General features: G+C 38.7%; 1 protein-coding gene across 2 annotated transcripts in view; it reads left to right on the top strand.

The window, feature by feature from the left end:
• Nucleotides 1–785: 785 nt before the first annotated feature.
• Nucleotides 786–13,625, top strand: part of LOC129277987 (monocarboxylate transporter 9-like) — a 90,336-nt gene continuing 77,496 nt past the window's right edge. Inside the window, exon 1 of one of the 2 annotated variants that reach the window (XR_010295827.1) lies at nt 786–1,129. Coding sequence is in view for 1 of the 2 variants with exons in the window: in XM_054914177.2 (XP_054770152.2) it covers nt 1,085–1,129 (45 nt within the window). In the remaining variant the exon portion in view is untranslated. The remainder of the gene's footprint in view (nt 1,130–13,625) is intronic. The other variant, XM_054914177.2, reaches the window with a different exon arrangement.

Raw genomic sequence — 13,625 nt, 5'->3', positions numbered from 1 at the left:
GCTTTCTTTTCTCTAGGCATGATAAGCTCTAAAACTCAAGGGGTCAATTCGTAATTCAGAACCCCTGTAGAAGCTAAGCCGTAAAACTAGTAGTAGATATATAGTATAGTCAGATAGTACAGTACATCACATGTACTGTCTATGTCTATGTAGATTTAGCTGATTTTTAGCTCATAATATCAACAAAAAAAAATTCGCAACTTGAGACGTGGCGCGGCGGGAAATTCGAAATCATACTCACCATACATTGAGTGATTCGACCTGAAGTAAAATAGTTCTTTGATAAAAATAATATATATCACAACGCAAATGAAGTGAAATACATGGAAAGTTTTAAAATGTTGTTTCTTTCACACTGATTAAATTTGTTTGCTATTACAACATTACAAGTATTAGCAAAATAACTATTGATTATTGAACACTGCACACAGTAATATATCCCTCCGCCGTTCAACTTGCATTGCAGTCATTTTGATGATGACTCTTTAGGCAAGTTATTTTTCCACTTCATACATGCACCTAGTCATTTTTAACTTCCGGCGCAGTCAAAAAGCCAAAAGGCAAAGTAAACAGTGAAAGGTTGACCCCATATGCAGTCAAATTTGACTACATCCAGGGTTATTTTGAAATGACCACCCAAACTAGTCAAATTTTGACTACCTATTTTTAAGTGTGCATGTAAAGAGCGGGGATCATTACCTGCACATATTGATCAGGGTGTCTGATTGGTCAAACACGGTTATGTAATAGCGGTCAGTACATAAACTCCTTGGTATATTTACAACGTGCAGAGTAATAGAGTAAATAGGATATAGAAGGATGAGGAAAACCATACCATGGACCTACAGTATAGAACTACTCTGAGATAATAGTTGCATGGGAAAACGGACAATTCAGGTCTGCTAAACGTTCTGCAAGCTGGCGAGGAAACTGAGCAGACTCTACGCCTATATTATTATCTCATGTGACTGAACTATGATGATTGCATCTTTTTAAAATATAATTGTTTGTGGATGATTCCGGGGATGATTGCATTTTAACAAACATTTACGAGTAAAAGAAACCATCGGGTCAAACTGGAAAGATGTCGGTCGCATCACACGAGAATCTCGACTCTCGATGGGGAGATGTAAGATTTTAAATACTAAATCCATTTGAGCGTTGCATGTGTCTGTGTGTGTGTAATTGAGTTTTGTGCTGGTAACTCCTTGGTCAGACCATAGTAGGTCCATGGTCAGACCAGGGAACTCCTTGGTCTGATGAACGTCTGGGGACAGTGGCGTAACAGGCGGGGGGGCAGGGGGGGCAAGTGGGCAAGTTGCCCCCCCTGGCGGATTTCAACGGGAAAATTTAAAAAAAAACGGGAAAAAGAAAAAAAGGAGGGAGAAAGAAAGGGAAAGGGAGAGGAAAGGGGAAAAGGAAAGGAGGAAAAGGAAAGGGAAAAGTGAAAAGAAAACGATTTTTCTTTTACTGGAAAAGGAAAAAGCGGGAAAAGGAACGAAAGAAGAACATTTGAGAAAGAAGAATCATTCCAAAATAGGCCTATGTAATGCAATAGCATGATGGAAAATAAATAAAAAGGTGACAAAGTGGCAAACAATAGCGGGAAAGAAAGGTAAAATGGAATAAGTCACAAGCTGAATTAGAAAACAAAGAAAAGGGACAAGAAAAAAAAAAATAATAACACGACCGGATTGCCGAGGATTGACAATTAAGAGCGGGAAGAAAGATGGACTGCATACAACATTGTGCAATTAACAAATTGTTTTTTGTTTAATTTATTGTTCAACATTTGTTACGAAATTCCATTGATTTGTCTGTATTATCGATCATATTGAATATGAATAGTTATTTTGATTATATTTTGAAAACATTTTTAACGGAAATAAATAAATCTAAATCTAATTGTGCTATAAGCTTGCTTAATTTTATGCAAATAAGCTACCGGGGCTTTGCCCCGGACCCCACGCAGTAGGGGCTCTTCATCTATAACCATCAAATGGCTCTACAACGTCCCCGTTTAATCACGTTCAATCACTAGCGTACAGGCGCGGGAGGGGGGGGGGGTCTTGGTTCCACACCCAAGAGGAAATAAAAGAAATTATAGGAGACAACGTATAATGAAATGAATGGAAACAATGAAATGTGTTATTTGCTGAATATAATGGGAAAATCTATCACATAATAAGAATTTAATTTCAATAGGCAATATTTTTCCAGCTCGCTTTGCACGCTCGCGACTTTTAACATATTCAACAAACAAATCAATATGATGACAAATAGAAAGAATAGAACCAACGTGCAGTGGATGTAGGATGTAAATTTTCCCACATTGCTATGTTATGCCCCCTCAAATATATTTGGTTCATTACGTATTTGGGTTGAATAAATGTGTTTTGTAAAAGCTATTTTGTGTATATACCCGCGATTTGATTGAAATTGAGGTTTAAATGGCTTTGATATCAAGATCTTCCGGGGGCTCCGCCCCGGACCCCATCCGCACAGCACTGCCGTATATGAGAATGGAAGGGTTGGGCCATTGGCCCCAAAAAGTTCTACAAACAAGAACTAAAAAAAAGAGGAAAGAAAAGCAAAGGGAAAGTGTAGGATATCATTTTATTTACTGAATATAATTTCAAAAATATCTCAAAGTTAGATTCTCATGAAATGGTGATTTTTTTCGCTCGCTTCGCTCGCTCGGGACTTATATTAAGCAGCTTTTTAGCACATGTGTCATACTGCGCCCCTCGTTTTTGTTTTACTCTTCACGCTACTGCCACAAAGAATCCTGTTCACAATGGCGTACAGACCACAAAGAAGGGAATGGAAAGAGAGAAGAGTGAAATATATTATTTTCTGGATATCATGTCAAAATCTATCACAACATTAGATTTTTGTATCAAAAAAGGTCAAAATTTTTGCTCGCTCGCTTCGCTCGCTCGCAACTTTTATTTTTTTCAAGATAAATTATGCCCGATACGCAATATCTGGCCCTCTCAAAATAGTCGCCTCATTACACCATTACGCCAGTTCATACCATGATCTGACCGGGAAATTTTTGGCTCTTGCCCCCCCTGGCCACCGACCCCTGTTACGCCGCTGTCTGGGGACCGACCCTTATTCGTCACCATCCACAAGACTTGACCTCGAACCACTGCATTGATATACAAGCTGTCGGATAGTCGTCTGGGTCGTCTTGATAGGATGCTATATATAGGTTTTACAGGTCAAATGAATCAGGGTACTAATGGATAATTCGTTTTTCATTCCTGATTTTCGTAGAGCAAAAACGGAAGTCAACCTCATGGATTGGTCTTTGAAAACACAAAAACGAAATCACAACGAGAAAAACCCCGTTGTGATTTCATTTTTGGAGATCAAAAACAGAAGAATGAAATCAGAAATACTTTTGGTCCTCTCTGATACCTCATTCTATACCTGTGTTTGTTATATATTAAAAACAAAATCAGAACACGCTTTCTACCCCCTGATTCTGTTTGGAAAAACGCAGACAGCGAAAACGAAATCGGGTAGTTCGCTTTCCACTTCCTGCTCTCTGATTTCGTCTTTCGCACAGCCAACAGCCAACACACGTGCACGCAGTGCAGTGCATGCATGATAAGACCACGTGCAACAAAAATTCACATAACATGGCTTTTTCCAGCGTTTTCGGACCTTCGCAGACAGTGGCGTAGCTAGGATTTTTTTCCCGGGGGGGGGGGGGACTGGGGGTCCTTGCTTTTTCAGGGGGGGGGGCACCGGCTATTTTTTGCGGTGTGTGTGTAATAAAGTAATTTTTCAAGGGGCCCCCATGCAGGGATATCCCGACGGCCTAGCCAGGGTAACCACGTACCCTAACTTGTAGAACTCGACTCGGGCAACCAGATAAACACTGACTTGACCCGGCGCATGTACATTTAGGGGGCTCAAATTAACAAAATTAAAGGGAATAAAGGGCTATTTATCGCATTTAAAAAATTAAAATAAAGTATTTTTCAAGGGGCCCCCAGTGATATCCCGACGGCCTAGCCAGGGTAACCACGTACCCTAACTTGTAGAACTCGACTCGGGCAACCAGATAAACACTGACTTGACCCGGCGCATGTACATTTAGGGGGCTCAAATTAACAAAATTAAAGGGAATAAAGGGCTATTTATCGTATTTTTAAAATTAAAATAAAGTATTTTTCAAGGGGCCCCCAGGGATATCCCGACGGCCTAGCCAGGGTAACCACGTACCCTAACTTGTAGAACTCGACTCGGGCAACCAGATAAACACTGACTTGACCCGGCGCATGCACATTAGAGGGCTAAATTTAACAAAATTAAAGGGAATAAAGGGCTATTTATCGCATTTTTTAAATTAAAATAAAGTAATTTTTCAATGGGCCACCAGGGATATCCCGACGGCCTAGCCAGGGTAACCACGTATCCTAACTTGTAGAACTCGACTCGGGCAACCAGGTAAACACTAGCTTGACCCGGTGCATGCACATTTAGGGGGCTCAAATTAACAAAAGTAAAGGGAATAAAGGGATATTTATCGCATTTTTAAAATTAAAAGTATTTTTTCAAGGGGCCCCCAGGGATATCCCGACGGCCTAGCCAGGGTAACCACGTACCCTAACTTGGAGAACTCGACTCGGGCAACCAGATAAACACTAGCTTGACCCGGCGCATGCACATTTAGGGGGCAACTGGTTAAAGCATCTCATGAGCAGATCTTATTCATATATTATACTCAGTCCTAAATCCTCCGCCAATAAAATAGTTCCGAAAGCTGAGTGACACCTGTATTTTTCTTTTATTTGCACAAAATATGTTCAATGGTTGCCCATTCTCTGTTTCTAGAATCAGTCTAATCATTATACATATTCTTTTTTGTAATCAACTTACAAATTAAAAAAATGAGAATGGGTTGGGTCGAATGAATATCTTCAGCCTTCTGTTGTAGATCGTCATCTCTTGGAGAAAAGATGGGGGCGTATATCGATAGAAAACGTATTGTCAAAATATAAAATATGAGTATAAAGCTCCTCTAATCTTCGAATAATTCTCATGATACATTTTCTTTTGCACGTGTAGCCTTCAATTCAATTAATTAGCAACTTAATATAATATGTGATGTATGTACCCGCGATTTGATTTAAAAAAAATGGCCATCTGCAATGTTTAAAAATATCACGAGGTTCTGGGGGCTCCGCCCCAGACCAGTGGCGCCACCGAATGGGGAGGCCCCAGTGAGTTGCCCCCCCCCCCCCCCCCGAAATTTGAAGAAACAAAATGTATAGTAAACGTTGTCATAATACTCCAAAAATGTTTTTTGTTCTTTAAATTTTAAAAATATTCTCATCCATTCACCGTTAGCATTTAGATCCCAACAATTTTGGTCACTATAAATCTTTCAGGCCATTATATAAAATTCAAAATGTAGCTCGCGATACGCGCTCGCAGTTATTAATGATTATCTGTTCACATGGGGCTTAAAAATCAAATGTTATTAGAGTTTTCATTATTTGTTTTAGCGAGATACATATCCTGCGTATTCATAATTTCCATAGAGGATTTATTTTCAGCGAATTAGATAGCCATTCATTTTATAATTAAAAAAAAAACTTAGAACGGCCAGGTATCATCCCGGATATCAAAAATTTTCAGCTCACGCTTCGCGCTCGCATTATTCATTTGGTGAGATATCATCTTCATGACCCAATTAATGCAAACAGCTGATTCTTAACAGTTCCCTTTTTAAATCAGTAGGGACTGCATTTGCAATAAAATTAGCTCGCGTTTCTCGCTCGATTTTTGTTAAAATGTGTGCCATCCCCCCGGCCCCAAAATGTTTGTTTGCCTCCTCCTAGGTTAAAAACCCTAGTACCGTCATTGCCCCGGACCCGAACCGCATAGCACTGCCCCCCCCCCCCAAAAAAAAAAAAAAAAAAAAAAAAAAAAAAAAAGTTCTACAACCGAGAAAAAAAAATGATAAAAGGAAAGAAAGAAAAGGAAGAGGAAAGATATGTCATTTTCTGCATACCATGTCAAAATCAATCTCAAAATTGAAGGTGATTTTTATTCTTGCTCGCTTCGCTCGCTGGAGACTTATTATTAAGCAAATTTTTGCTGCGTGCGCCATGGTGTGCCCCCTCTGTTTTGTTCTTATCTCGCATTGAGCTTCGCACTAATGCTCGGGGCATAATCATAAAATATCCTGTTCATACAATGATATGACCCCTCCGTTCTCCCTTCTCTTTCTCTCCCTTTCCCCCTCCTTTTCTTTCCTATCTCTCCCTTTCGCTTCTCTCTCTTCTATTTTGTCTTCTCTCTTTCCTTGTTGTTTTTTACTCTACCCATCGGCAGCACTAAGGGATGGGGGGAAAAGTCAGGACCGTGGTTCCCCATGCTTGAAAAAGCCCGTATTCCTTTACTTTTGTTAATTTTAGCCCCCAAAAGGTGCATGCAACCAGTGGCGTAACAGGCGGGGGGGCAAGCTGCCCCCCTTCCCCCTGGCGGAGTTCACCGTAAAAATGTTAAGAGAAAAAACGGGAAAAGGAAAAAAATAAGGGGAGAAAGAAAGAAAGGGAAAGGAAAAGGAAAGGAAAAAAGATGAAAGGGGGAAAAGGGAGGGGAATAGAAAAGGGTAAGGGAAAATAAAACTAAGAAAAAAAAGGGAAAACGGAAAGAATTTGGAAAAAGGAAGGAAAGAAGAACATGTGAGGAAGAACAATTTTCCCAGATATACACATACATTAGCATGATTAGTAAGACAGGGAAATGAATTAAAGATGACAAAAAGGCAAACAAAAGCGGGAAATTAAGGTAGAATGGAATGAGGCAAAATCTAAATTGAAAAATTAAAAAAAAGGGACAAGATGGGCTGCTGAGGATTGAAGATAACGAGAGGGGAAAAAAAGATGGATGGTATAAAGCATAATTTCGTATGAAAGTCTATTATGAACTTGCTAAATCTCCAAAGCTACCGGGAGCTCTGTCCAAGAGTCAAGACCCCGTGCAGTGGAGGCTCTTAACCTGTAACCTTTAAAGGGCCCTATAACGGCCCCCTAAATGGATCCTTCCGTTGAAGCACTGGCGTACGCGGGGGGGGGGGGGGGTTCCACAGCCAAGGGGAAATAAAAGAAAATGAAGGAGGCAGCGTAATGAGATGAATAAAATATTTTAAAAAATATATAAGACATGACATTTGCTATGATGTAAAAATCTATCACATAATTATAATTTTATTTCAAAATGCCATTTTTCTTCTGGCTCGCTTCGCTCGCTGGCGACTTTTTTTTAAAACAAATTTTCCCACATTTGCTATGGTGCGCCCCCTCAAAATATTTGGATGATTACGGTACACAACTGCATTGATTGATTGATTGATTGATCGACTAAATTTCCAAAGCGACTATCACATAATTAGAATTTAATTTCAAAATCATTTTAAAAGACAGGGAAATAAATTAAAGATGACAAAAAGGCAAACAAAAGCGAGTGAAGGTAGAATGGAATGAGGCAAAATCTAAATTGGAAAATAAAAAAAGGGACAAGATATTACTACCGGGCTGCTGAGGATTGAAGATAACGAGCGGGAAAAAAAGATGGATGGTATATAGCATAATTTCGTATGAAAGTCTATTATAAACTTGCTAAATATCCAAAGCTACCGGGGGCTCTGTCCAAGAGTCAAGACCCCGTGCAGTGGAGGCTCTTAACTTGTAACTTTTAAAGGGCTCTATAACGGGCCCCTATATGGACCCTTCCTGCATTAACCTTTGTGTTGAAGCACTGGCGTACGGGGGGGATTGGTTCCACAGCCAAGGGGAAATAAAAGAATATGAAGGAGGCAGCGAAATGAGATGAATGAAATAAAAAAATATAAGACATGATATTTGCTGTGATGTAAAAGTCTATCACACAATTCAATTTTATTTCAAAAGGCCATTTTTCTTCTGGCTCGTTTCGCTCGTTGCCGACTTTTTACAAATTTTCCCACATTTGCTATGGTAGACCCCCTCAAAATATTTAGATGATTACGGTACACAACTGCAGCACTGAATTCATGTGTAGTGTGAAAGCTATATAAATATACACGCAATTTGATTAAAATTAGTGGCCATCTGTAAGGTTTAAAATGGCTTTAATATCAAGAGGTTCCGGGGCTCTACCCCGGACCCCACTCATTTTTGCCATTAAAATGTCAAAATTTTTGCTCGAACGCTCCGCTCGCTCGCATATATATATATTTTTGTCCGATACTCCATAATATCGCCCCCTCAAAATGTTTTGCCTTATGACTCCATTGCCTGCTTTATGATGTGACCGGGAAATTCTTGGTTCTTGCCCCCCCCCCCCCCCCAGCCACCGACCCCTGTTACGCCACTGCATGCAACGGGTCAAGCTAATGTGTATCTGGTTGCCCGAGTCGAGTTCTACAAGTTAGGATACATGGTTACCCTGGCTAGACCGTTGGAATATCCCTGGGGGCCCCTTGAAAAAATACTTTATTTTAATTTTAAAAATGCGATAAATAGCCCTAATTATTCCCTTTAATTTTGTTAATTTTAGCCCCCTAAATGTGCATGCGCCGGGTCAAGTCAGTTTTTATCTGATCGCCCGAGTCAAGTTCTACAAGTCAGGATACGTGGTTACCCTGGCTAGGCCGTCGGGATATCCCTGGGGGCCCCTTGAAAAAATACTTTATTTTAATTTTAAAAATGCGATAAATATCCCTTTATTCCCTTTAATTTTGTTTATTTGAGCCCCCTAAATGTGCATGCGCCGGGTCAAATCAGTGTTTATCTGGTTGCTCGAGTCGAGTTCTACAAGTTAGGGTACGTGGTTGCCCTGGCTAGGCCGTCGGGATATCCCTGGGGGCCCCTTGAAAATTTACTTTATTTTAATTTTAAAAATGCGATAAATAGCCCTTTATTCCCTTTAATTTTGTTAATTTTAGCCCCCTAAATGTGCATGCGCCGGGTCAAATCAGTTTTTATCTGATCGCCCGAGTCAAGTTCTACAAGTTAGGATACGTGGTTACCCTGGCTAGGCTGTCGGGATATCCCTGGGGGCCCCTTGAAAATTTACTTTATTTTAATTTTAAAAATGCGATAAATATCCCTTTATTCCCTTTAATTTTGTTAATTTGAGACCCCTTAATGTGCATGCGCCGGGTCAAGTCAGTGTTTATCTGGTTGCCCGTGTCGAGCTCTACAAGTTAGGGTACGTGGTTACCCTGGCTAGGCCGTCGGGATATCCCTGGGGCGCCCCTTGAAAAATTACTTTATTACACACACACCGCCAAAAATGGCCGGTGCCCCCCCCCCCCCTGAAAAAGCAAGGACCCCCCATTGCTCCCCCCCCCCCCCCGGGGGAGGAAAATCCTAGCTACGCCACTGTCTATGAAGGTCCGAAAACGCTGGAAATTAAAAGCAATGTTAACGTGAATTTTTGTTGCACGTGGTCGTAACATGTAGCTATTACGTAATAGCTTCATGGTCGTATCATGCATGCACTGTACTGCGTGCCCGTGTGTATAACGTATTTCGATATGGCTGTTGGTTGTGCGAAAGACGAAATCAGAGAGCAGGAAGTGGAAAGCGAACTACCCGATTTCGTTTTCGCTGTCTGCGTTTTTCCAAACAGAATCAGGGGGTAGAAAGCGTGTTCTGATTTTGTTTTTAATATATAACAAACACAGGTATAGAATGAGGTATCAGAGAGGACCAAAAGTATTTCTGATTTCATTCTTCTGTTTTTGATCTCCAAAAATGAAATCACAACGGGGTTTTTCTCGTTGGGATTTCGTTTTTGTGTTTCCAAAGACCAATCCATGAGGTTGACTTCCGTTTTTGCTCTACGAAAATCAGGAATGAAAAACAAATTATCCATTAGTACCCTGATTCAAATGTCCGCAGATTGGAACCAATCGTCCATATAGGTACGTGTACATGAACAAATGTCCGAATAAGAATATGGATGTCCGATTAGGGATTTCAAATGTCCACGTAGGTTCAAAGTGTCCATATAGCTAAATCAAATATCCGATTAGGGAAACCAAAAGTCGCATAGGGATCTAAATGTCCAAATAGAGAGTGAAATATCCCACTTGGGAAAACAAATGTCGTATAGAGATCTCAATTGTCCACGGTTTGAAATAGTGATTACTCGAACGTGATAACTACATTTTTCGTATTTCGCTTGTTCATTTTCTGTCACTCAGCTTTCCCTTTTTCTTCCTGCTCGATCTATCCATTTGTTAGGCAAGGGATTTGCCCCCCCCCCCCCGTATCACAAATTTGCTGACCTCCTTGATTTTTATCCTTCTTTTTTATTTATTTATGTATTCATTTTTATCTACTCTTTTTTTTGTGGGGGGATGGGGGTCTTGGCCCTGTATGTTTTCATCGTCTTATTTATTAATTTATTTTTGTACATATCTATATATTTCTTCCCTTTTCATTCTACCCCGCCCCTGTTTTTAAGCCGTTTATGTCTTGGTGGAGATGGAGCGCCTTTTTGCATCAGGCTCTTTTCTCTTCCTTCCATTCATTTCACCTTTTCAACTTTTCCCCCTCTACTCATTTTTTTATAGGCAAACAAACAAATGTCATATAGTGATTTCAATAGTCTTTATGGGTGTAAAATTTACCAAATTATTACATTCCTTCCACTACATATCGAACGCCACACAACATGATCTACAGACAAACTACGGATATTATTTACAATATTTTTTACTCCAACCCAGAAAATATAAATCTTAACATCGCATTTAATTTCATAATTCATATGAAGAACTATTTTTTTGTAAAAAAAACTTTGTTCCTTATGAAACCTATTCAACCCATAAAAATAATTATTGTTTAATTCTTCTTATAAAGTATCAGTTTATATATAGATAAATTTCCTCAGTCTCTCACCCATCCCAAACATGTATTTATCTTCTTGCAGGCACAAATGAAAACTATTTCTATTTATGTCTATTTTTATCATGAATATATCTACAACCTTATTTTTGTGCCATACACTGTATGCTAAACCATCTCTTCATGAAAATGCATGTTAATTAAAAAACGATTACATTTCATGCACTCATTTGCATCACCTGAGGCATAACGTGCAACAACCTTGAATGCTGTTAGAAACCCTCTTAATTATATTTTGGTAATTCAGATAAACGTCTTAGACGATATAATTTTCAATGTTGGATTTGATTTCAATTACTTTAAGTCGATTTAATTAGACGGGGTGGGTAGGGTGTTTCTATTTCGATAAGAAGTAATAATTTTGATAGGCTTACTCAGGCATTGTAGCCATTTCAAATTCTTGTTAAAAAATTATCATTATGCAACTAAACTTGATTTATTAAAAGTACCTCCTATTCCTTGATTAATTCAAACAATAGTTCTGTCATCTTTATTAACGATTATTCATTTTTTCATATCTTTTTCATCATTGGTTAATTACCTTGTTTTGGATGCTATATGGAAGACTAGCAAAGTGATGCCTACATTGTCAATGTTCGATGAGAACAGGTATTTAGACATAACAATCAATTTCAACGAATTTTCCTTTAAATAAATGTTATTTATGTTACACTCTTGGTATGAAACATGTTTGTTTCTGTTAAGCTTTAAATAAGTGTTCAACAGTGGCGTACCTGGGATTTTTCACAGGGGGGGGCAAAACCGTCCGCCAAAAAATTTGACAAGCAAAAAAAAAAATAAAAAAAAAAAAGGTCTTCAAGCTCGTCAGGGGGGGGGGGGGGCAGGGATGCGTCCTTTGCATGGGTTGTGGCTCGTCAGTACGGGTACGCTAGTGGTGTTCAAGTATTTTCCCCTTTTTATTTCAGTTAACCAAATTGTAATTGGTTTTTACCCTGTTGTTTGAATAATCTTTAGTACTGAACAGAATTTCGATACTTAATGTGTACATTTGTCATACATCATAAGAAAAATTCATTCTCTTTTCAGCATCATTAGCAAATGGACATTTGAATTACCTAAACGACATTTGATTTACCTATGTACGACTTGATGCCTTAATTTATGCATGATTATGTAACAATTGCTATTGAACGGATATTTGAATTCCCTATGGACATCTTATTTACCTATTAGGACATTTGATTTACCTATTGAAAATAAATTCTTTTGTGCGGACATTTGACTTCTCTAAGGACATTTTATTCATCTACTGGGAGAAAATTCCGGCTAATAGGACATTTGAATTCCCTATTGACATTTGAATTACCTAATCGGACGCTTGATCTGACACGGCGGACATTTGACCTGGAAAACCTATATTATTCCTGCAATATTATGTTTTTTTTAGAACCTTGGCGACATGCATAATAATGATAATTAGTGCTTGTAACTCTATCTGGGTATACACACTCTAAAAGAGTGTACGTTCTGTGCTATGTTTGGAATTTACCCATTGTATAAGCAGTTTGCATGCTTTTCATTTTCATTTCATTTATTTTCATTCTCTCATCTGACATTTGATTCACATAAAAAAGCTGGGAAAATAATAGAATACTGAGAAGTATAACATTACATAACAATTGGTCAAAAGTTAAAAGGTTAAAGCTTAATTAAGGTCAGAGAAATAATTTGGACCTACATTATAGAAGCAAGCTTGTAAAACTGCGGGCCCCGGCGAGATAATTTGTGAGTAATTAAATCATTGTGGAAGACAGATAACATTTTATGGCCATAAATATACAGATCTGATTTTCATCAAAAATAATATTTCAAACAAAAATAGCCCGAAAATAGAACATATCTCAAACAAATATAAGGTTCAACTTATGCTCAACACCTACTCTTCAGTGTGAAGGTCGACATGCAACACGATTTAGAAGGGTTTTTTTAACCTCGTTGGTAAACTAAATATTCTATTCATCCTCTGGAATTTTTCAAACTCCATGTCCGAGAGTGTAGGCCTATTATTACTAATGTTCTATTACTTGATGTTTTTATTATGCTTATCTGATTTTCAATAGTTGTGAGAAGCTGTTTGAATGTTATTATGTGACTATTATGTCACTATGAACACGAGCAGGAATTTCTCTCCTTTTACTCTCAATAAAACGAGAGCCATGCACTTCTCACTAGAAAGTGTCTCATTTTAAACTATTTTTGACGGATTTTCATCTCAAAATTTTCGAGAGCAAAGTAAGTTTTTATGATCCTCAAGAAGGCCACTTCTAGAATCTGTCTCAAATTTAATGGCCGTTTGGCCCTGAATGGCCCAAGCGAATCACTTCGCTGATCGGATTTACGATCCTACAGGGAGTACCCGTTCGCACGCCGTTTGCGTAATTTGTATTTACACCACTGCTCCGCCAAAATTCCTAGAAATTCGAAAGAAACGGCTCGCGGGCAAGTCTAATCTGTGCGCTCAAGCAAAGCTCTCGGGTCGTTCTCGCGTTAGATTTGGGTTAAATTCTCCTTTGCAAGTTGAATTTATATCCAAAACCAATCATCCTGTTACCACATTATTTTCTAAAGGTTATTGTTGATATTACGAAAAAGGGTTCCAAAAACCATTTGAGTTTGTAACAGAGCTGATATGTGATTTTGTATTGAAAATGAATATGTACAAGATATTGTCTAGTGATG

This window comes from Lytechinus pictus, chromosome 15, assembly GCF_037042905.1.
Source record: "Lytechinus pictus isolate F3 Inbred chromosome 15, Lp3.0, whole genome shotgun sequence".
Taxonomy (NCBI): domain Eukaryota; kingdom Metazoa; phylum Echinodermata; class Echinoidea; order Temnopleuroida; family Toxopneustidae; genus Lytechinus; species Lytechinus pictus.
The sequence above is the reverse complement of the archived record's forward strand: the minus strand, read 5'-3'. Positions and strand labels throughout refer to the sequence as shown.